The 23,331-nt window shown below is 46.0% G+C and overlaps 1 protein-coding gene and 1 long non-coding RNA gene across 2 annotated transcripts in view; one reads left to right on the forward strand and one right to left on the reverse strand.

Moving 5' to 3' along the window:
* Window positions 1–5,871: 5,871 nt before the first annotated feature.
* On the reverse strand, window positions 5,872–8,745 carry LOC125770729 (proton-coupled amino acid transporter 2-like). The gene is made up of 2 exons (XM_049440715.1): window positions 7,210–8,745; window positions 5,872–7,117 (listed from the first exon to the last, which is right to left on the reverse strand). Exons 1-2 carry the CDS (start codon window positions 8,241–8,243, stop codon window positions 6,688–6,690), a joined length of 1,464 nt encoding a protein of 487 aa, XP_049296672.1. The 5' UTR covers window positions 8,244–8,745; the 3' UTR covers window positions 5,872–6,687.
* An 818-nt stretch (window positions 8,746–9,563) lies between these two features.
* Window positions 9,564–23,331, forward strand: part of LOC125774685 (uncharacterized) — a 38,309-nt gene continuing 24,541 nt past the window's right edge. Inside the window, exons 1-2 of the long non-coding RNA XR_007421100.1 lie at window positions 9,564–9,712; window positions 9,781–9,879. This is a non-coding gene — a long non-coding RNA (uncharacterized LOC125774685). The remainder of the gene's footprint in view (window positions 9,713–9,780; window positions 9,880–23,331) is intronic.

Here is a 23,331-nt window from a genome sequence, read left to right on the forward strand (position 1 = left end):
AAAACGAGATATCATCCACCATGGTTCAAACCTTCTAGCGAAGATGTTGAAGCTAAGCTAGTAGAGTTGCGCGCACGTAGACGTACAGGGAGAGAGCGTAATGGTTCTTTACATCTGTACAGGAGTCTCTGTAGGTGAGCAACCAGGGTGCGGACACTGCATCACTCTACCGGTACCGTTTTGTACATGATTCATCCTTACTCTTTCTACCACACATAGACATACGGTACCTCCCAGGGGTGGTTTGGCGAATTGCTCATAAGTTTTGCAAAAGATTGTTTTCGTTATGTTTGACAAGTCAGCAACAATTAATAGTATTTATAGACTGCTCGGGAATGTTTGCTGCTGCCCGCCACTCGTCTGTCTGTGTGTGTGTTTTAGAAGGCGCGTTTACGGTACGCCCTTCGTCTGGTCCTGGGCCCGACACTTTAAACCGTCCCTTACGCCGATTACGAAGCGAGTAACCCGATCCCGAAGCCGGACCACGGCTTACGGTGAAGCGCGAACGGTGTACGAATCACGCCAAAAACTGCGCACCAAAACAGTCGAACAGCTAGATAGCCAATGCGGCATGTCAGTTGTTTAGTGGAGGGCATGCAAGTACAGCAGAAAAAAAATACCACCCGAAAAATAAACAAATAAATAAAGTCCAAATTTGCGAACCAGCACAAACACCGATGACCGGTTTTGTGTATGCGACAAGATAGCTATCTCGGTCGAGTCACACGCTTTGCCGACTTTGTCGATGATAAATGTGCAGTAGCGAATGCATCTTCCCTTCCTATCGCCTTCGCTCCGTTGCCCTCTGTCTTAAGGTACGTGTAAGGCACGTGAGAATGTATTTGATTTCCCTTTGCGTCTTGCACCGTCTTATCCATCTGCTGAAGGGTTTTTGTTGTTGTTGTTGTTGTATATACATATATATGCGGAAATCTACTTCAAGAATGCTAGTTAAACATCTAGAATGTATGTGAACTGGGACGGGACGAGGAGCATTGAAAGAGGAATGCAACAGTGAGTGAAGAAGCAAATTGGGGAAGGATGAGATGAGCACTTGAGTGGGTTATTTGTTTACACTGCTCGCGAAGCAACATCGATCCGGTGGAAAGTAGATGGTGCCGCGATGCATCATCGTCTGTCACTGTACCCGTTTGCGTTGTCAGCAGTCAGCAGCAATCAACCGTCAACAACACTCGAACAAGCCGGAAACACTCCGGAGAACCAGTAAACAATACTAATGCAATATATGTATAGGGGGGATGTTGTGGCGCCATGATAAGCGAGTCCGCCCAATGTCCTTGATGGTGAGATGTCACCAGAAAGTTGATCAAAAGTTGCAATAGTTGGCAATGATCTTTGCAAACGTGCATGATGGCCGACCGCAGACTGATGGAGCGAGTTGAATCATGCAAACATGGAGTCATGGTTTAAAGAAGCTTCTCTTTTTTTTACAAGCCGTGTGCGAAGTACCGCATAATATCTGACACAGTGACACAGTCAACCTGTCGCACGGTGTAGCCGGAATCGACGTATGTAACACACGTTGATAGAATTCCCAATCAAGGAACGCTCGTCTCGGAATCGTTTACTGGACGATGAGATCATAGACATACGGAACGGGTACTTCACACCGGGGTATATCCACCAAGTCCCGGTGCCTAGATGAAGTTGGTGTGTCGTTTCCGTGAAAATTGGTGTGGTGGCCCATTAGCAATCTACCGGCATACGCAATTCCTGGAACTGTACCAATAAAACTCGGGATGAGACATCACTAGAAACTTTGTTCTTTACGTGCTGATGCAATTTGGGCAAAGTTGAGTAACATACGCATCTAGAGGAGGTGCGTGTCTCAGACACAGACTCTTACTGCAAAGGTTAACAGGTTAATGACCAGGTTGGCCAGATCTTCAAAGCAATGGGAATTCGAAACAAAAACAAAAACTCCTCACTGGGTCAGCATGCCTAGACTATTGTTTGTACAACGAATTATCTTCAATGCGCTGGAAACAGGAGAAAGACACCAGACTTGAAGGTATTCTCAAGCTCACTGCCCTGCTGGGTTTCAGCGAGTATGACAAAAGCCAAACCTTGATGCCGGTTCGTATCTGCAGCAGGAACGTTTGAGGACGCTGACGCAAAACAAACCCCACCAACGGCTCCTTCCTCCCTTCTCTCATCTCTCAACAAAATAAAACCTCCCGTCCAACAGTAATGGAGTGATCCAAACAAACCATTAACCGGCCATCTACCCCAAAACCCACCACCAACCCGGTCGGCCAACTTCCGGTATGTGAGTCTCCCGGTACACTTCCACCCGTACATACGCACCAAACGCGGATAGACGGCTATTGAAGTCGTGAATGGACTGCGAATGCTTTGCGGAGCGATTCGTAGTAGAGAAGCAGGCAAAGTCAAATAAACAAATACTACGGCTATCGGGCAGTTTTTGGCAGGGTTGCGAATGGAAATAGCGAACAAGGGAACGGATGGTACGTTTGGCACCCATGCGCCGGATGAAGCAGCGTCTTAAATAAGCAAAGTGTTTTAGTGCAGCACCCTCGCACACCGTAAAGGGAGTAGTCAACATCAAACGAGTTTTTGGGGGAGGGGGGGAGGAGGTTTGTTTTAATTGACTCGCCTTTTTTTCTCTTTGGTTCTCTCAACTGTTTTGAAAACCAAAACAACAATAAAATCGTTTCAAAACACATCAATGAAGCTGCTAGATGAATGAAGAAGGAGGAGGCTGCAAGAAGAGGAGAAATGAATGGGAAGGAGATAATCTTTGAGCCACAAAGAATATGGAGCGGTTATTCGCAAGTACTTTGAACGTGTGAATGTTTTGCTCATCAATATAATCCGATCGTTTGAGCGTGTGTGTGTGTGTATACATATGGATACAAGTAAATACAGAATATTAGCAAAATCCTAATGTTCTGGCGCTGTCTCGCGTCGATCATTTCTGGAATATAGTTTCTTTGAGAAAGATCCCTGGATAATCCATTTCATCACGCATTGTTACTATGGTTTTCTTTTTGCCTAACTATATCGCTCAGCTTGTTTGTTTGGAATTCGATCTACAAAACAGACAATCGATTAATTAAATTAAATTAAAGATCAAAGGAAACATTACTAAGCATAGCTTATAAGATATCCTACTAGTCATTGACGTATAGCTTGAAGTTGTCAAACTTCACACTCCAGCAAAAAAAACCTTGAAAAGTTTAGTGAGAAACCATAGAAAAGATTATATCTCCGGACGTGGTTTGTTGATATGTCGTGCGTTTTCGATTGTGCCATGAATCCAACCATGACTATGACTAAGCGTGATTGAAGAGCGTAAATCAATTGCGGTTTTGAGACAACTTGTTTAGTCAATATTTCAACAGCCGGAGATCGGTGTGAAGTTGTCAGCGAAATGTAAATAAACAAACCGTGTACCAATTTCCCTGGAATTCTAGAACGTATCTTCTCGCCATTATCCATAAAGTAGACGAGGATGGTGGTTTCTCTTTCGCTGTCTCGAGTTATGTGAAGCTCGTTACCATATCCGGCCTCACTGATTCATCTGCATAAGCACTTTTCTAGACACGGCCAACTTATTGCTGGCGTGATGTTTTCAACAAAACCATTCGAATCGGAACGTTGATAAGCTCATTTCCAGCTCCCAGCCAAGATCCTCACTCCGAGCGAAGCAATTTCTGCTGCCGTCTGTGCCATGGGGTACCTAACCGAACATTTGCGGTTATTAATTATAACTTTAAAGCACTAAACGAGCACAAGTTCCTATACGACGGTGTACCCTTCGGTACTGTAGCTACAACCGATTGGGGCACACGCCGTTGGAGTATGTGCCGGTAGGCAAACGGTTTGACGGGAAGGTTGTACGCGTACGAAATCGAAACGAGACATCGAAATTCCTTCGACAGGAGAAACGGTCGGAATGGGACAAGCGGTACGGTACGAGATTGGTTGATGAAATTTAAACTAGGCGCCTTGGTCGATATGAATTTGCAGTCGGTGTGTCAATCCTGGCTCGGGGGGTTCTAATGCGCGATCGGTGTAATTTTGAAGAATTACGTCATCCTTCAGAGGACAAGATTTTATCGGCTTTTAAGCCTTTCCTTTAAATTCTTGTTTGATGTGAGCTTCGCAGGTCACAGAAACAATCTTTCCCCTCTGATTTAAATACCAATTACTACTCATCTTAATCGCACCCAGAAAGCAATCGATTTGTTTGCAATAAGAAATAAAAAAGACCAACGGATTTATTTATCAATGAAAGCAACAGAAGAAAAAGATTAGTAGTACGTTATTTAAACAAAGGCCATGATTAATATGTCGGTTAGTAGTTAAGTGCTCGAGCGTACGTTTTAAATGTAAATAAGAATGAAAAAAAAACGTAACGCACTAATGATTGAGCGCTAACCAAAGCCATTGAGGAATCCCAGTCACAAGAACGTGGACGAGAAGCATTGAAACAAAGCAAACAAAACTGCATTGATATGCAGAAAATCAAAACATAAACATTAAGGAATAAAAAAAAACCAACCATCAACAAGGCAAGTGGCAGACGCGTCCAACCGTTACGCGATGTGTTGTGCTACGCGTTATATGGTGACCGGTGCGCTTTCAGCAAATATCAGTTCATTTGATTTTTGTTTACACAATTTTCTGCTCCTCCTTTGCTAGAACCGTTCGCTTCTACCTCCATACGCTAGCAGTGCTATAAATATAGTGGTTTTTGAAAAACAATCTTCGTCCGCACACTTCCTAACCACCCCCCCTTAACCACGAGCGACAATGTTACGCTCCGGTTGTGCGTGTCTCGATGTGGATTGTTGTAAATAAAAAGTAAAAGAAAAGTTGATATACTGTCGCTGATATTGCGATCCTAACCTACAAATAAAAGGGAAGTCATTGAAAATGGCGCTGCGTGAAGTGGTCCGGTGCAGTCGTTCGGATTGGCACGCGTACGCGACACGCGACGGTACGGTCGCTCTTATCGGTCTGGGGACGAACCGTCCAAGGGTTATCACCATTCCATAGCCCTCACACCCAATTGCACCCGTTGCATAATGGAGTGGGTCTATTCTTAGACCGAGGATCTGGTGCACCGGGAAAGGTGCTCAAAACACTTTTCCGATGCGTCACGCACCGGTGTTACGGTGCGGCGATTCCAGAAATGGTAACTACAACAACGCACAACCTATTGTAGGGTGCACGTACGGGAAGGTGACAGGGGAGCCGGGAACAGTTGGGAGATTCGGTGAAGGATAATTAACACCGAAGTGAATTTGCAAACTAGTGGGGTGCAGTACGTGCAGCTGCAAATTTATTGTTTGCATTTATCGTTGAGAGTACGAACGTGGCTACAAACATGGTGTTCCAACCTCTCCTCCCCCCTCCGCCATCGGCACACTGAAGGTATTCGGGGCGAAATGTTTTCCCGTTCATTGACATCGTTTTGAATTGCAGCGATGGAATGGGAGGAAACTTGAAAAAGGTTCCAGCAGTGTTGGGGAGGCAGCATTTGGCCCACGCCAGCGGCACCGCCCGGCTAAGTGCAATGAGCGAGCGCACATACACACGCGCATAGATACTGGACCCAAGCATTTTGCCATTGCAAGTATCAAAAATATCTTTATTTTCTCGCAAAACGGTTGCGACGGATGTTTGTTGCGCAGGAGAAAGCATCGAGGTGAAGTGTGGGAAGACAGCAAACAGAAGGGCGACAGGGTGGTCACAGATAGAGGAGGTGCGATGTGTGCGCGTTGCGAACTTTGCTGCCCTCTACACCCAGCTACGCACTTTCCGGATGGCTCTAGTTTTCAAACGCTCTTACACATCTAACTACTACACGGGACAGAGAGATAGAGAGAGAGAGAGACACGCACTCTTTATTTCTATATTTCACTACAGTACATCCAAGTCCACGTAGTTCGCTAGACATTCTTCGGCGTTTTCTCTGCAACAGCCCCAACTGCTATATGCCCCATTGTCTCCGGCATTGCTGCCGCTGTGACGCACCGTTCTTAAAGGGGGGACCAACACCGTCTAGGGTTGGTGGGTGAGTGCGAGTTGAAGATGATGAGGGGGGTGCCCTCCAGAGCGACATTAGCATTATTACATACGATTAACATTCAGGTCCCTTCGCGATGATAAATATACACCCATTGAGGGACATTTGTTAGTACTAAAAGCAAAAACCTATTCTACCTATATATTTATATACTATATAACACTTCTAACCGGTGTAGTGTTTTTTTTTTGGGGTGTGCTCCTATATAGCTGTCAGCGGATCCACACACACTGGTACTTCCCGCGCCCGCGGTTGCATACGTGATCGCGCGAACTATCGATGTAATGTAACCAATCGCGCCAATTCGTCGATATCGCATACACACGCGTTGCTTGTAAAGCCATGGTCTCTGTAACCCTCTTGCAAATGCGCGTCTGTTTGCGTGCGTGACTAAAGGACGGGTTTTGTGAAGAATGTGATGCGTACAACATGACAACAGCAGACCGTAGCTGACCGTTGCCATTGAGCCTGGTATGGTCGGACGTGTTTGGTGGAAACGTGGTGGTGGACACATCATTCTTAAAAAAAAAGCAGAAGCCTCCCAACCATCCTTTGCTCGTGGGGGTGCGTCCTTTTTCGTTGTTGTTGTTGATGATGATAACGCTTTCCTAGTGAATTCCGCTCGGATCTCCGTCGGAGGTGCCGAAAATAGTCGCGAGGCTTTTGACGGTGCCGAAGAAGAATCCGCACGCACCGAATGTGATGATCAGCGCATCCTTTAGTACGATCCAGCGCCGGCCGGGTCGGTTACCGTTCGGCCATAGCGTGAGCAGATCGATCACCGGCGGAAAGACGAGCGCCAGCGTGGAGGTGGAGACGGCACCGACGAGCGAGATGAACGTGCCCAGGTTCGGGATGATGGCAGCGAGCACAAATGTAAGCAGCACGGTGACGAGTCGGAGCGCGTACTCGGCACAATGCCGGTGCCGGCAGTGTTTGGTCACGACCGGTGCTAGGATCGTCATCGGGACGTAGAACTGTAACGCGTACGAGGCAAGCACGGCAACGGCCATCAGCAAGCGTACTATTTGCGCAAGCCTAGCAACAAAAAAGAAATAAGAAACAGAAAAAGAAAAGAAAATGGTTAGCAAACGCATTTGAATTGTCTGAATGTGCGGGATTGCACTTACAGATTATCGTTGGGCAGGTTGAGTGTGACGCTACCCTGTGCCTGCTCACCATACTTGAGATAGCCGTAGAAACCGACAGCGGAGTATAGACAAACGACGATCGTCATGCCGGTATTTAGTACACCGTTCCAGGTGATGAAGTCGCGCGGGTTCGCCATATTGTTTTCCAGTGGTAGCACCACACCGATGCCTTCGAACGCGTACATAACCGTGCCGAAGTAGAGTGGTAACGTCGACCAGGACGAAACCGGCCGTACGGTTGCACTGTGTGGGAGATCCTGCAGCAGAAACAGGAAAGCGATCGCTAGGCCGGCAATCGCTAGTACCGAGGCGATTAATGACGTCGGTGTGAGTAGCTTTAGGCTTCGCACCATGTTCATCAGTGTGAGCGGTATGAGCAGATAGCCGAGTACGGTCAGGACGGACACCTGCACGCCGAGGTATTCGAGCAGTTCGCGCAGATTAACCGCCACGAACAGGTAGTACACGCAGCATAGACCGAGCTGCATAACGATCAGGAAGGTGTTGATCAGACGCCGGAAGCTGGCAGCGAGCGGCTGGCTCCAGGTTGGGCCCGAATCAAGCGCATAGTAGCCAACCTCGGCGTACGAAAGCGACGGCCGTCCGTACCGTCGGCAGAGATCGTGCGAACAGCGCACCAGCAGATGCATACAGTGCGTACAGATGATACCCATCGCAAGCGTGCCGAAAAAACCAACGTACAGACCGGCATTCTTGAATGCGTCCGGCATCGCCAGTATGCCCGTACCGAGGTTCCCATTCAGCATGTGCATCAGCGTGTCTAGGTTGGTGGTGGGATGCTCCAAAGTACGACCGGCCACCGGGTCCACCAGCATGGTACCGTACTGTGCGTCCAGCGGTGACGGTTTATCATTCCGCTCGATCTCGGTATCAATGTGGACGATGTTCCCATTGCCGATCCGTCGCACGTCATTGCCGCATCGACCATTGTTATTGTTGCAGTCCAGAAGCAGTGGTGTCGTTTGATCTGCTTCCCGAAATTTTGGTGCCATCGTTACACGGACGAGTTGTCGTTGCACACAAATAAATTACACACATACACGTGCACGCAGCACGTTAAAGGATACAGGAATCGTGTTGGATACACAAAGGCACACGCGCACACACAGTTGGACGAAAAGATTGTAAGACGGAGTCGATAAGTTATTTACGACTTTCTTTAGCCCTTGTCCAATATTTCCAGCCAGGTGAGTGGCGTTTTGTTTGCAATGTCGCATCGATTGAATAGCAGAAAGTAAGCGTTATGCATTGATGTTGCCAACCGGTATAGCACCCGGTAAACGGTGTCCTTCCAATCTGCAATTTTCCGCAACCCAAAGCTGGTTCCCTTGCGACCGGGCTTTTGATTTTTGCTACTGAGCAGGTTGATGTCGGTTTTGATTATTTTGTTCTTTCTTCACACGCACATAGAAACACACACACACACACACGTACAAAAGCGAGTGCGTGAAAAGTGTACACTACCCGTAGGCGTTTGTCTGTAAACTGAACATCGCGCTTACCGGGAACTGGGAGTATATATGAACGGTTACGGTACGTGACCATGGGGCCACCTTATCAGCGCTTCCGACAAACGAATCATTCAACCCAGGGCCCAAAAAAAAAATTTACCGATCAGCTTGTCCTAATCACAATCGTCTGCTCTCAAAAGGTCCACAGTGTCAACAATGTCATTTCCTGCCAGGGCAGTTAAGATGGGTTTTGGGGAATTTTCCGCCCAACCGCCAACCAGGCACCCGGTGACGGTTGGCTTGTAAAGCGTCCTTTAAGCTTCCACCGTGCTGAAACCGAACTGGGAAGGCAGGCTAGAAAGAAAGAAACAAATAATCAGAACAATGATGGAAATTACACACTCATAACACGCTGGGTCGTACGGTAAGGTTGGGTTGCGTGGTTACGGAGCGGAAAGCACCCAAATCCGCGCACTGCTAACAGTCAAGGCAGTTCATAATTTCGGCATGCGTGCCGATTAAATGTGCGGTAGCAATTAAGATGATGAAACTCATAAACAAACACACCGGAGACTGTTGTGACGTTGATTGTGTTGTTGATCGATCGAAGTGCAAACAGAGTGGAGTAAGTGCTGCAGCTTGTGGAATGATGGAGACGGGGGAATGGGGTGAAGAGGGGGAACGCGATCAAACGTCAAGAGACGGTTAACGTGCACTTTGACAGGTCAATCATGCGGAAAGATCTAGATCAGTTTGTTATCACGCATCAGTTTTGTTATCACGCGGTATTAAAACGCTTGTTTTGGAGAAAGTGAAATTAGTAAAAAGTGAATGTAGATTAGAATTAGAAGTGATTAGAACTAGCATTCGCTTTCGTGTGCCAAAAAAATCTTTTTCGTCATCATTTGCAAATGGAATTAAATTAGTGAACAAAAATTCGTTCAAGAATCGGATTGTTTTGGTTAGCTGGCTTGGGGTAATAATTAGTCTCGATGGGATAAATTTTACGTGTATGCTATCTTTTGTGATGTTATGCGTGTTATCTTTTATGTTTATTAAATGAATGTTTTATTTTTAGGTTAGAATTTGTGGGAAAGTAGCCGGTGAGGAACAGATGGAGCAGCCTTTGCTGGAGCAGGATATTTCATCCTAATATTCGACATTCAACCGTTCACAAGTAAGTTTACAATTTTAACCCATAAGAAATAATCAGTAGGTAAAATGTACCTTAATTAAATGACATTAGCTCGAAAGTGCTAAAATGTGTTGATGTTACGAAAACAAGCTAACTGTGAGGATCCAAACTTGAATGATTATATTCCTCTAATATCGATGTTACATCATGTGACCGCAGCTGCTACCACTCCAAACAGCAGTCAATGCTTAGTAAATTCCATCATGTTCCATTTTGAATGGGGCTGCAGTTTGTTAGTACGATCGAGGGAATTTCCTCTTGAGTCAGGCAAACATGCGCCACTAATCAAGATTAGTAAGTCAACGAATGTCAAACTGGGCATGATTCATCTGCACTGTAACAGTGAGCCTGAACCGCAACAATTAGCGCAAACAATCACTACAAGGAATGCAACGTCAGCAAACGATCGGTGTGTCTGTTACTGTCCCATAAACCTTATCTTAAAAATAAGTTCCCATTCGCTACCATCGGTGGCAGCTGCTGCTGTTGCGGCAATGAACAACAACTCCCGTATTTCTCTCCACATTTCCAGTACGTTTTCTTTTAAATATCATTGCCATTTAAACCATTGATTTGCAAAATCCGCATACCGTATGCTTTTTTTTACGCGACAGCATGTGCCGTTTTAAAAAATTAAACGAAAGAAAAAAATGAGCCGCCTCGCTGTTGTGCAGGCTGGCGCCAATGTGAGGTCTCACCAGTCTGCACATATCTGCCGACATCAATTCGGATAATTTATAGAGATTTGGTTGATGACTTAAGCAGTCGCTTTAGCGATCGTGCCCTGGTGGCGGGTGAAACAGTAAAGGAAACGTTGGAGAAAAGAAGAAAGAAAATCATATTTTACCATTCGACAACAGCATTCCGGTTCGTTCGGTTGACATTACACATTCAAAAGGGAGTGTATTCACCGCCGATCTTTTATGTGTCCTTATTATTGGGAATTAAAATGGGTCTTCGATGACACAGTCGGTTGTTGGCCGCGATCATCGTCCGTTTTGTGATACCGAGTCACGGCAACACTTCCACCGTGCTAGTGTTTCGTCAAACCAGACACATAAACTGGCCGGGCAATAGTGCATCTTGCTGATAGAGGATGTGGGGGAATTTGAATATTGATGCATAGCTCGGGCTATGCATTTCAAGATGTTCAAATTGGCTGTTTTGTTGGCCGGCTTTACAAGCCCAAAATAGGATTTCAATCAATGCCTTCCTGTGCGTTTGTAAACACTCGTTTCGCAGTCTTAACTTTCGCCGACGCTCAAGGAATAAGGCCATTGTTGCCTATTTGATCGTAAATGTTGCAAAACACGTACTATTGGTCTGGGTCCCGGCATATATTTTGCTCGAATCGAACGTTTTATGGACCGCTGTGTAATTGGTTGCAAATTTACTACTATGTTCCTGTACAACCCGTAAAACCTTACCGGTTCCGGTGGATTTACTCCAGTCTGGTCACGGTCGTTTGCAATAAATTGGCGTATCCTGTTGTGAAGTGTTTTCCCCGTGTGTATGTGTTTCGATAAATATAAATATGCGTGTTGATATGGCCACAGTAATACGTCTATCCAAGGACTCCTTATCCAAAGAACCTTTACTAGGTAGAATTGTTTCCTGGTTTGCGGTTTGTAAGGCGTACGCTTGGAAGTTTCCGGTGAGCTCTGGCCATTATAAACCACTGCTTACCTTCGCTGAAACGGCAGTATGTCATAGGGCGTTACCCTTTTGGAAACAAATTCTACATGCACCCGAAAATAGCGCCAAAGGTATGTGAAGAATTTCTGACCAACGTCAGCAGGCAACTGCGTGGCGATCACACCACTGGTTTTTCCCTTTGCGTTCTCACTTTCCATCTCCTCGCAAAAATGAAGATACGCGGGAACCAACCAGTTTCGCGTGTTCTAATTAGCAATTAGATGTTAAAATCATCGTTGCCAGGGCAGGTTAGTGTGGTCGGATGATTAAAGCTGTATCTAGCCAGCAGAAAAGAGTTCACCCTTGCAGTAACATCGCTTAAAATGGTACCGATACCGGAACAATCAATTTCAAGTGCAGTGCGCCAGGTTTGCATACGGGAACATACGTTCGCTCTTACGAAGGTAATGCTTACTCACTGCCATTGGCTTGTGCGCACCGAACCCGCATACGGGGTGTGCAAAAGAAGCGTCAATAAGATGTGCATCCGTTTCGAGAACGTAGCCAACCACCTCCTCCCCCGGAGTCCGTGCCCCAATGCCAGTAGTCCGACCGACTAGATATACACAGCCGCAAATGAAACGAAATATGGCGTCCATGGCTTACCAACCCAAGCAGATGGTCGCCATTTCGGTGCCGCGCTCAATTGGCGCTACTTATGGTGCGTGTACCGCACTACATGCGATTCCACTTAGTTGCGGCCAGCCGGCACCCCGAATGGTAGCGGCCATCGAACGTCGATTAAATGGACTGGCGGCAGACGAATTTGGAGCGACTTGCCCCCGGGGCACCATCGGCGATCCTCTTGCCGCGCATGAACTGTCAATTTACACTCACCATTCGCGGATGGCAGAACTGGAATCTGCTATCGGCTTTCAATCGCGTACTCAGGTTCGGGGTTAAAAAGAACCCCGGAAACAGGCGTGCTATCGGATCGCCCTATCGTCATTCTGACGCGATTGGCTTCGGAATCAAACTTCAACGATGGAGAATGCTTACGTTGTTCCTTTTTTTCTGTGTAGAATGGTAGAGCGAAAGTGGATGGGGAGATGCGTTACCTGACGTTACCCTGAACATTCCATTCACGCTTTACTTTCTATCTGAATGGTTGGCCTTTCTCACTGCCATCTGCCATTAACCTCACGTGTACGTCACAGATGTCGTTCTGTCACGCCACTAACTTTTGCAACATCTCACCTTACAGCTGGCAACCCGGCCAGGGCCAATGGTGCAAGATGGCAAGGAAAAGGAAAGCAACTTCTACGAATAAGCAGTCGAAGAAGAAGAAGAAAAAGGCAAACTTACATACAAACAAATAAACAAACATACCTACCAGACCGCTAAGTGGCATCTGTTGATAGACCGCAAAGTGTCCAAATCGGAAGCAGAAGATTTACATTTTCGGACGTTTTCGCGCAATGGCGCCCTCTAGCGGAGCGGAAACGATGGCAGCAACAAGTCACCCGGTAGGTGTCAATGAGACGGCTCGTTGAGTTCGCTCACTCAGCACACGCACATTGTTTATACCTTCAACAGACGTTCTGGGGGGAAATGCAGAAAAGCAAAACAAAGCAAGCCAAAAAAAAACACCCAACACGGCAAAGTACACATTTCTGGGAGTAATTTGTCCGACACTTTGTCTGTCGTTCGATGTATTTCACCTTCTCCGACGAATGGGGATGAGGGAGCAGGGTAGGGAGATGTCTTTCGAGTGGGGACATATTGGAGAGGGGGTGGCGAGACGATTAATCCACGTACATATGTGCTTTCCAATATGCCGGCGGTACCCTGGCGTGCGCCGAAACCTTCCACTATTCCGACACTGGAATGCGCTTCCACGCGTTTCGCGATGACAGGATAGTGAAAACATGGCGCAAATATAGCGAACGGGCGAAAGGGAAACAAAAATGCAATTAACATTGCATTCCGCACCCTTTGACACAGGCGTGCGCGCATGCCAATCTGTGCGAGACATTCGTCTCGATCGCAGATAGCTGCCTTGAACCGTATTTGCTCGCGCGGACTCCTTTAACCAACGCTGACAGCGTGTGTTCTACGGGGCGTTATGGGCCTACGGTGTAACTGACGACCGTGCGCGAAATGACGACGCGGGATGACCTCTAGAACGGGGAACACTGTGTCGTACGGTTGGAGAATGGTGAGCTTTATGCCACCCTTAACCTTCTGTAGCTAGCGCGTGAACCAACCTTCTCATTAGACCTGTCAAACGTGGACAATCGAATAAAATTCCTGGAGCCACACGAGCCTAGTGGGAAGCGTCCGTCTCGATGCGGTCTCGGTATTTCCACCTGGTAAGGAAATCCAATCCTATCCATCCGCCCGGTTGTGTCCCCCGCCTCCCCACCTCCGGTGCATATGTAAATCCTCGTACAACTCCCGTGTCCGTCGCTAGTGTGAGGTATCGGAAGATAAAGCACCTAACGTCTGGATAAGACAGCAACAACGGCACAAATCTGGCCCAATCGTACCGCGTGTCTCGTGAATATTCAATCGAGCGTGCGTTCGTTCTAATCTTTAAATTGCGCGAAAATTTATACCACACATTAATATTCCACTGATAAAGTGCGACGGTTGGCGCATGCACACGGTGTCGACCCCGTTGTGCCCTCCCCCTCAGGGAGAGGGGCGGGGCGGTGATACTTCCGTAACGTAGTCGGAGAAGGAAATCAAATCGACACGACACGACGGGATTGTCACACCCCGCAACGGCACGATAGCGTGACAAAGGGCAATGCATCGTTACATCGGGACCTGCATCTGCCGTTGAGCTACTGCTGTCCACGAGCGCTGGGTACCATTTGTCAAAAGGCGATTTGCGCTCAACTGACAACTCTATCTGCCTGCGGAAGAGAAACCCCCTGGCAGGGCAAACGCTTTCGATGCAAAACGAGTGATGTCACCTTAGTGATGTCGGTGGAGTATCTTCAGGACACACGAATGTTTTAAAGTGCATCTTACTGTAGTAACTTGGAAAAATTCAATATCTGGAGGGTATTCGTTGAATATCTCCGTCCGATCCTAGATGTGATTGAACATTATTTCAGATTTCGTCAAGCTGCAACGTTTGAAGAGCCACAAGAAACACGGATCATCTTGCCGCTGTCGAGAATATGGAGATACTCCTTCTAAGGCTACATTTCTTGCCAGAACACTCGAATCAAAGTGGACAATCACGCATTGCTCGCCGGCAAACATACGATCTGTGTCAATACAACTGCGAAATTGTATTGCGTCGCGTCAACAAAGACGCTAATATGCGGCTGCGTGTGGAGAATTTATAGATTTCCTATGTATGCCGCGCACCTTTTCGCATAACTTCCAACGAAGTTGCGGGAGTTCTTAAAATAACGACTCGCACACACACACACACGCACAGGGTGCGAACGAAGTGGAGGTGAAAAGCAACACACCCAGGAAACGTTGGGAACATTCGCAATACAGGGTTTTACACAATGCCAGGAACAATCGGTTCCATCTTCACCGCAACGTTAGCTATTGAACGACACAAGAGTCTACGTCAATACCATCAATTACCATCGTCAATAATTATTAAATAACATTTCATTAGTATAAATATATCTGCCCAATGATGCATACAAACTGTAGTCAGCCCAAAACCAAACCCTGTAACGTACCGGCACGCTGTCATGTCAGGATGTGGACGGATTGTGTGCGCGTGTGTGTCCCAAGCACCCCGGGGACATATTGTGTTTGATCCAATTTGGTCGTCGAAGTGGATTTCACGCCCGGAGAAAATAAAAGTGTTGGCCCGATGGTGCAAATGGACGGTAACAGTCAGGCAGGTTACAAACTGACCGGCACCAAGCGCATGCCGAGTACGATAGTTCAGGAGTTCTCCTGGAGCAGAACCGTTTTCGGGGTGTATCGTTGTGTGTTTTTGCTTTCCATTTCATTTCTAACGATGCTGCACACGATCGGGGTGTGGGTTGCAAGCGAAAATGGGGGTGGGGGGTTGGGGAAAGGGTTTATATTCCAATCGTTTCCTGCGCTGTTCCTTCTCGCCTTCTTCCCATTTACCCCTCACACATGGCGTGACGTTCTTGTTTCGTGTTTCGGTGTGACTTTCTGCAAGATCGCGTCTTTTGAACACTCTGTGTGCTAGCACGACGCTGCTCTCAAGAGCGCACTCATGATCTTCTCATCGTTAATCCGGAGCCGTTTGTATTTTCGCCGCTCGTGCTCCTTTCAGCCGTAACCTCCCTGCGCTCACGTATTGGCCAAGCGTTATTTGCAGCCATTTAAAACATCGTTTTTGCCTCCCTCTTTGCTTTCGCGCCTCATTCGAATTCATAGCTGTAGGAGTTTTATTATTATTATTTTTTGTTAATCAAAAAACGCTCACGTCCGTGCCGGAGAACGCTGTACGCCCGACACCGATTTGCAGCCACCAGCAAGTCATTATGAAAATTTTTATTTCAAAAATCATAAAATTAGCTGACCGTAAACAAACGTAAATAATACGGTACTTTTCGCAATCGAAACGACCCTAAACGATCGTCCAGGCGCCATCGGCATGAAAGAGAACTGGGCACAGGTCCGGGAGCAGTGAATTTTTTTGTTGTTGTTGTTTCCGTCGGGTGGCGCCTGCTGATGCTCCCGAGCGCTCCCACAAAGTCGCAAAACCCCACGGTACCCACCACGGTGCGTCACACAATGTTTCAACCCTGGCACTCTGGCAATGGCTTTTGCTATATTTATAGTGCGATCTTTGCATAAGCTCCGGAAGCGAAGGCGCTAAGTTCGCCCCTAATGCGGCACACAGTCACCGAACGTCAGCGCATAAGTCGTCCACTTTCTACTTGTCTCTGCGTGACTCGTGATGAGTCCGGTGCGAAACAGCGGTGAAACTTTGTGCTCCACCTCCACCTGGAAACACCACAGTTATTCTCCAGTGTTTTGGGTCGTGACGCGGTGTGCTCTAGCGCCCAAACGGTGAAAGAAGAAAGAAAAAAACACATCTCCATGACTGATCATGATCGAGAGCGGTACGCGGATGCGGAATCAGATAGATATTCAAGTAGCGTGAGGGGATTTAAAATTCAAATCGATCGATTGTTGGACTCGTTTACTTATTTATTTATTTGCCGTTTTTAAGGTGCCGAGCCTCTTCGCAGCCATTTGGTCGGGAAAGGGTTTCCGTGCCCAAAAAAAAAACACGCCAAGAAATAAGAAAGCAGACAAAACGAAAATAAAAACACAAAAAAAGGAAGGAAAGGAAGCGAAATATAGGATGGATGAATGATTCCGAGATCTGATCTCTATCGGTTTGAATGGGCAGAAGAAGAAGGGATTGCAAAATGTGTATGTTAATCGGATGTGTAAAAGAAAAACGTGCAAGTTATATAGTGTTAGAGGAAACCACCACAACGTAGGGAGGTTCCGTTAAAATTGGAAATAAGCAAATGCAATCAAGGATCTACTTCATAAAGATTGCTCCGCGAGCGTGCTTTACATTTTTCATAATCAGTTTAAACTCTTTTCATTTAGTTAGTTCATTTTGCGGTTTGAAGTAAAAATACCCAAAAAATCTGCAGCACTAGTTCCTATAAAGTGCGGTTTTTCTTATAATTTTTTCGGTTTTTCGGTAATTTTTTCATATAAGTTACTAATTACTACTCAGGATGTACTTCGGAAGGCAGTTTTTTTTCATTGTGAGATATAACCGATTGACATTTCTTATATGTTCTCACTTTTGGAAAAACGGCCAACATCCTAATATAGACATGATAGACATAGACATACAAAACTATCAGCCTGACCACACCTTATCAATAATTACCCCACAGAATGTGCTGGTTTGCTATATTTCTCAAAGGAAGATAAGCGTAGAGGACTCCTACACCATGATCCAAAAAAAAGCTTTGCTTGTAGTTGGCGATCAGGGAAAAATAAGTTTTTGTCCCCTTGAGGACCTTTGAGGAGATATGGCATATGACAAAATATCTTCTGGAATATGCTGCCCTCATCAATGGCTAATCCTCGTCCATTATAGCAAAAGATATGAACTGATTCAAGATAAAAGCTTTAATAAGATAAAAAGCCTGCCGAACTTCGGTCGATGTTCCTGAGATGAAGAACTGAAGGATCTTTTTTTTTGGGGGCATCCAAAAGCATGGCTCTTGCTAAAGTTGTAACAAGCTATTTAGCTAGAAACCTTAATAATCGAAGGAATCCAGAAAAAAAATTAATTAAAAACATTCTTTTGTAGCTTCATTTATCCATTACCATGCCAAAGCTTGCCCATGTTCTTATTGCACACTGTTGCATGGCGCCATAAGTTTAGTATCTGTTTTGCCCGATCACCGATTTATACGGGATACAAATCAACCTACCAGTTGACAGTTTTTACAGCCACCAAACGACAGCCATAAAGCTGATGGGCATTTATTTGATGCGCTTACACGCTGGCCGTTTGCATATAATTGCGGTGCAACCCAAGGTGAGCTGCGCACTGTGTAATCGTGTTTTTATATCCCGCTTAAGGACTTCCATTCGATTGCATTTATAGCGGGGTTTTATGGCTTATGGTGGCGTTTGATCGCAGCCTAGTTGAAGTATAAGCAGCATTACTGCAAAAAAAATCGGTTAGCGTACAAGCTAAGTTTACCATAAGATTGACAAGAATAAACCGATGGTAATTCAATAATGAATGAATACGATTTCCATCCGATTTGATCAGTAAACATGGTCCTGTGCCACTGTACAACGGCACTCGGGCGTGAGACGGATTGGTCTTTTGTTTCTGTTTCTATCAGCTAATTACGCCACCAGGCCAGTGTCCTTCACATTTACATCTATTTTAGCTATTATTATTTAGTTATCTTCTTCCTGTTTTTTGCCCACTCATGCGTCTGTCACGCGTGTTATGTCAATTGACTTGTAGCTTTGATTAAATACTACCGACTAACAACATCACTGCTTCCGTGTCGTTTAACTTTTCGGAGTTTGCATTTTCCCATTTTGCTATAATTATGGAAACGGTGATCGACATAATAAGCATACGCGTTTATGACAATAATACCCCTTTATTATGTCTGACGCCGAAGAAACGGCTGCGATGTGGCGCGCGCCCGACACAGGATTTTGTTGTTTAATCATTTTTTACCTGCCATGTTTTTTCTATTCCTTCCGCTTCTAGCACCAGCGTTCCAGCATCGACCGTACATATACAATGTTCAGAACCAGCGCGAACCCAAAATAAATTGAATTCTTCTACCCCTTTCCATCCCCCCACACCCCTTCCGCCCTCCTTTTCGGTACATTAGTAGACATCCAATGGTGATTTTTATTCGTCCGATTTCGCTTCGATTGGCCTGCGGTACATATGCGTATATTATGGTAAGCCGAGAGCAGCTTATAGAAGGCCGCAACGATCGTTTCGCTGGATTTTTCCTTTTCTTTATTTCTTCATTTAATGCCCCCCTCCCCCCCCCCCTTCCCCTTCCCCTCCGTTAAATGCTGTGGACAGGAGGGGTGGGGTTGTGATGAAAAATGGCAGAGGAGGTTGGGTGGAGACCGGCCTCCTTTCCCTCCCCATCCAACCCACCCCCCCCCCCCCCCCCCCGTTCACTAATGCTAAGCCGGTTTTTTTATCTCGTAAACTAATTGCGGGATGATTGAGTGCAAACGCATGTGTACGGTCGTTAAATAGCTATAAATTAAATAGTAATGAAGATCATAAAATGGTAACCTATCTCCATCAAGCGGCACCGTAAGCTTCCACGGGCCGAATTGGCGAAAGGCGCATTCTAATACGCATACGGGGTTGGTTGCGTGTTTCTTTTTTTCTGTTTCGCCTTCTTCGCCTGCTTCTTTCCATCCTGGCGATAAATACCATAAAGATTATGGCAAATATTTTTATTTACGATCACCTCTCATCGCCGCTTGTAAAATCGGTACCCCATGAATCGGTCTGCCTGCATTCATGTTCAACAAATTTACGAAAGAAATGAAAACAAAAACTACAACCCCGTTCTTCCCCGGTAATGTGAAAAAGCACATTATGATAGTGGAATTTAACAAAAAACCCACTGGATTATTATCCTAACAGCTACAACAAATGCTTTATATAGGCATTGAGTTAAATCGAAATTATCAAGATTCGGATTAATTAAGTGAGCAATAGCCTAAATGCATGCCTGTTGAGTATAATGAACATTTCTATCTAAATCGCCTCCCCCGTTGCTGCAAATGCAATAAAAATTGGTGCTTAGTTTGTAATCGTTAACGTGAAACAGCGTTTTGTTGTGGTCTCAGTGCAATTAAAACCTAGAATGCATTTTCCTGGAGATGTTCTGTGAGTTGAATGGAAGGAATGGGGACGTGTAGGAGGAAAGCGACAAAGAAAGAAGGTAGCAGAAGGTAGGATAACCCTTCAAATCTGCATTTGCAAGCGATAATGTGTCAAGCATTCCTGACCGTTTGCCGGTCGACGGCGAACCACGTTGCTTACTTGGCATTCACCGATCATCCAAAGATCCGGCACCGACAGTAGTACCGTTTTATTAATATCGTTTAAAAAGTGTCATTCTTATATTTACTTTTATGAGCCCAGGTTCTTCCCCGCCTAAATAAAAACGTTCGAGGGCGCGTTGCAATGTTCTGTGGACGTGGTTGGAATGATGCGTTGTTTTTCGTGTTGCGAGTAAGAAGCAAAAAGTAACTCCCAAACAAAACAAAAAGGAGCGTAATTTTGAAAGCACAGATAGAGATGGTGAACGAGGCAATCAAATTCAGCATTGCAAAATGTCGCGAACGTTTGTCATTTATTGTCTATCGTTTTATGGGCGCATCGAAACATGTGCCACGAAAAATAGCCCCCGGCGGTGTTTTATATCCCATCCCTTGCTTACGCGCAGGAGATGTATGAGGAATAGTACGACCCCTGACCAATAGCTGGTACCGGTACAGTTTTGTTTTATTTTCCATTATTGTAGCACAGTTTTGGGTCACGGTTTGTTCCTTAATAGCAGAGAAAACAAAGCGTACAAAGAAGAAGAACAACACAACATAAAATGTACCAGTACTTCTGGTGCAGCGAGCGTAGTGAGAGTGCTCTATATATTTTAGGTGTAGCTCACATTACCTACTGTCAACTGAGACGATGCCTGGAATCGCTTCTGGAAGCGATAAATTAGGTCAGCTTTGAAGTGTGAAAAGTGTCCTGATCCTTTAGAGATCCGTACCGACCAGGGAGACTAGCGTTCTAGTGCAATCTCAGGGCAGGAAACGAAGAATAACAATCCATCCACGCATCAGTGTCGAATTATACGACAAAAAAGGTGCTCAGATGTACAATGCCTTGCGCATCTTTGGTGTTGAGTGTTGTTTCATGTTTCTCCGGGTGGTATTAAGACAAGCAATTCTTCATTTGACACTTTCTCATGGCTGAGCATTATCTAGCTTCATCTAAATCCAAGTTATCCGTCAGATGGCGCTTCTCCAATATCTCTCGAGCTTTACATCTTACCGGTACGATCAGTATACTCACCTTAATGGTTGTCAATGGTGTGTGAACCACGGTAGAACAATTGATTGTAGGTACGGTTGATTGGCAGGTAGACAAGGCACTCCGTCTCTGTTTACTGCCGTGCCCAGGTGTCGAATGTCCCGCAAGGTTTCAAGATGCAAGACATAATGTCCCTTTGCCGTTGCATCCTTGAATGAATGCTGGCCCGCGTTTTGGTTTCCTTTCGCCCACCTTTGGCAAAGTTCGGACAATCACCATTTGCCACCATCAATGAACCTATTCACACCAGACAAACAAACCGAACTTCTAACATTGGTACCCGGGCGGGAGGGTTTCGGCGTAAACCAACGTATCACCAAGGGTCCGCTCGTCGGAAGCCATTCGCAACCGGAACCGGTTTGTGAACGTCGTCAAAAATGGACGTCATACTGTAAACTGGTGTCAAACTTCTAACCATTCCACATCATCATCTTGCTTGCCTCGTTTGAAGCGTTTGAAGAGAAGGATAAGAAGGAAAGGAAGTCTACTTCTATGCCTCATTGAGAATGATTCTTTCGTGCTAGCAGCAGGGACAAACAGTTTGGGCAATAATTCTTCTTCAATCTATTGACCTGCGCAAGAATCCCCAGAGCCGGGAACGACACGGCACGGTGGTTTTGAGGTCCATAACCAATTTCCCCTTATCGTTCACTGTTTGTAAGGATGTAAAAGTTCTACAAATATTATTATTACCCCGAACGCTTCACTTGGTTTTGGGCCGTTCCGCAGAAAGGGCCGAAGGTTAATTTAACTTGGCGATACCTCCGAGCCTGTTAGTGGGACATGTGTTTGTGACTTGCAATTAGAAAGGAAAACATCGGTAAAAAGAAAGAAAAATACCATCCGACAAACGAGACAGAACCCACATATACACCAATCACCAAAAAAGGAAGCAGAACAGGGATTACAGATCATGTCACGTTTTTGGCAACCGCCCATGAATGAGTACACCATGTCGGTATGGTGCAGAACGCAAAAGCTTCCACATTCCACGTAAGACACGTCTTGAAACGTGAGTCCACGGTCGACACATCAAACGGTTTTCCTGGGAACGTCATTCACTTTGCTTTCTGCGCAAAGACAAAATAGGAAAGAGAGAGGGAGAGAGAGAGAGTGTGAAAGCAAGGAGGAACAAATAACAGCTCACACACAAACACATCCTTTTTGACCTGCATATACTACCGACGGGACCTTTCATCCATCCGTTGGTGTCTTTTTAATTTTTCTTATACACACTCACACACACACGCGTATATACACTTGGAAACCCAATCAGACATATGGACACCAACGTTGAGCGGTCGGAAATCTGACGATCCGGTATGATTTCCTCAAGATTAATGACTCCGCCCGGAAGTGTCCATACTGCGGAAGGAATCCACCCTCAAACGCGTAGACGGGCAGGCGCGTACGCAGTTGCCCAAAAAATTCCAGCCACACCGATGTGGGACAAGATTTATGTTTCCTCTCATTCGAACCGGGTAACCGATACCTAAGGCGGCTTAGAGTGATGAGCAGAAGGTGGATAAGAGGAGGGGGGCAGGGGGAGAATAAACACGCGTTGAAGTTAAAGGGAACAGCTCCGGACAAACAGCACACGGCACGAAGTGGGCAAACTATCGATAGGTGATTGCATCGGTACTGTGACCGGACAGATTATTCTAGGCATTGTGACAACCGCTCGTCACTATAGTTCCCCGCAGTGCAACCTCCTCTTCGGGAGGTTGTTCAATTATCAAACGATTAGATAACCGTTGTTTGTTTGCGGTTTCGTGTCTCAAAACGTACCGCCCTATAAACATCATTTACCTGCACCAGCACACCCGAACAATCCGAACCTGTGAACACTTTAAGACACGAGCAAGGCCTCCCAGTACCCAGTTGATCGCGCACCCGTCTGGCAGGCCCCTCACGGTGGGTTTGTTTACCGATCAGCCACTTCACCGACTATTGCGAGAAGCATCGAGATGCATCCTCCTATTTTATTCCACTGGATGCTTCTAATGGTGAGCAATGGGAGTTACTGCTCACACAGCGCACCTCGCACGGAACCAAACATATCCCAGAGTTTGCCCAAATCAGTCAGTACCTGGTTATTTCCTGGGTTACCCATGGGTTTGCTTACCACGGTGTGCGTTGGAAGTATTTGTCCTGTGTCGAAGCCCTACAACTTTGATGGCGGTAACGTT

The sequence above is a fragment of the Anopheles funestus genome, chromosome X (assembly GCF_943734845.2).
Source record: "Anopheles funestus chromosome X, idAnoFuneDA-416_04, whole genome shotgun sequence".
NCBI classification, from domain to species: domain Eukaryota; kingdom Metazoa; phylum Arthropoda; class Insecta; order Diptera; family Culicidae; genus Anopheles; species Anopheles funestus.

What these genes read in the sequence shown, in the direction of transcription:
- LOC125770729 (XM_049440715.1), bottom strand. Translation starts at nt 8,243, where the DNA reads ATGGCACCAAAATTTCGGGAAGCAGATCAAACGACACCACTGCTTCTG. An exon ending in AACCTGCCCAACGATAATCT is followed by an intron (nt 7,118 to 7,209) that starts GTAAGTGCAATC and finishes TTTTGTTGCTAG; the next exon opens with GCTTGCGCAAATAGTACGCT.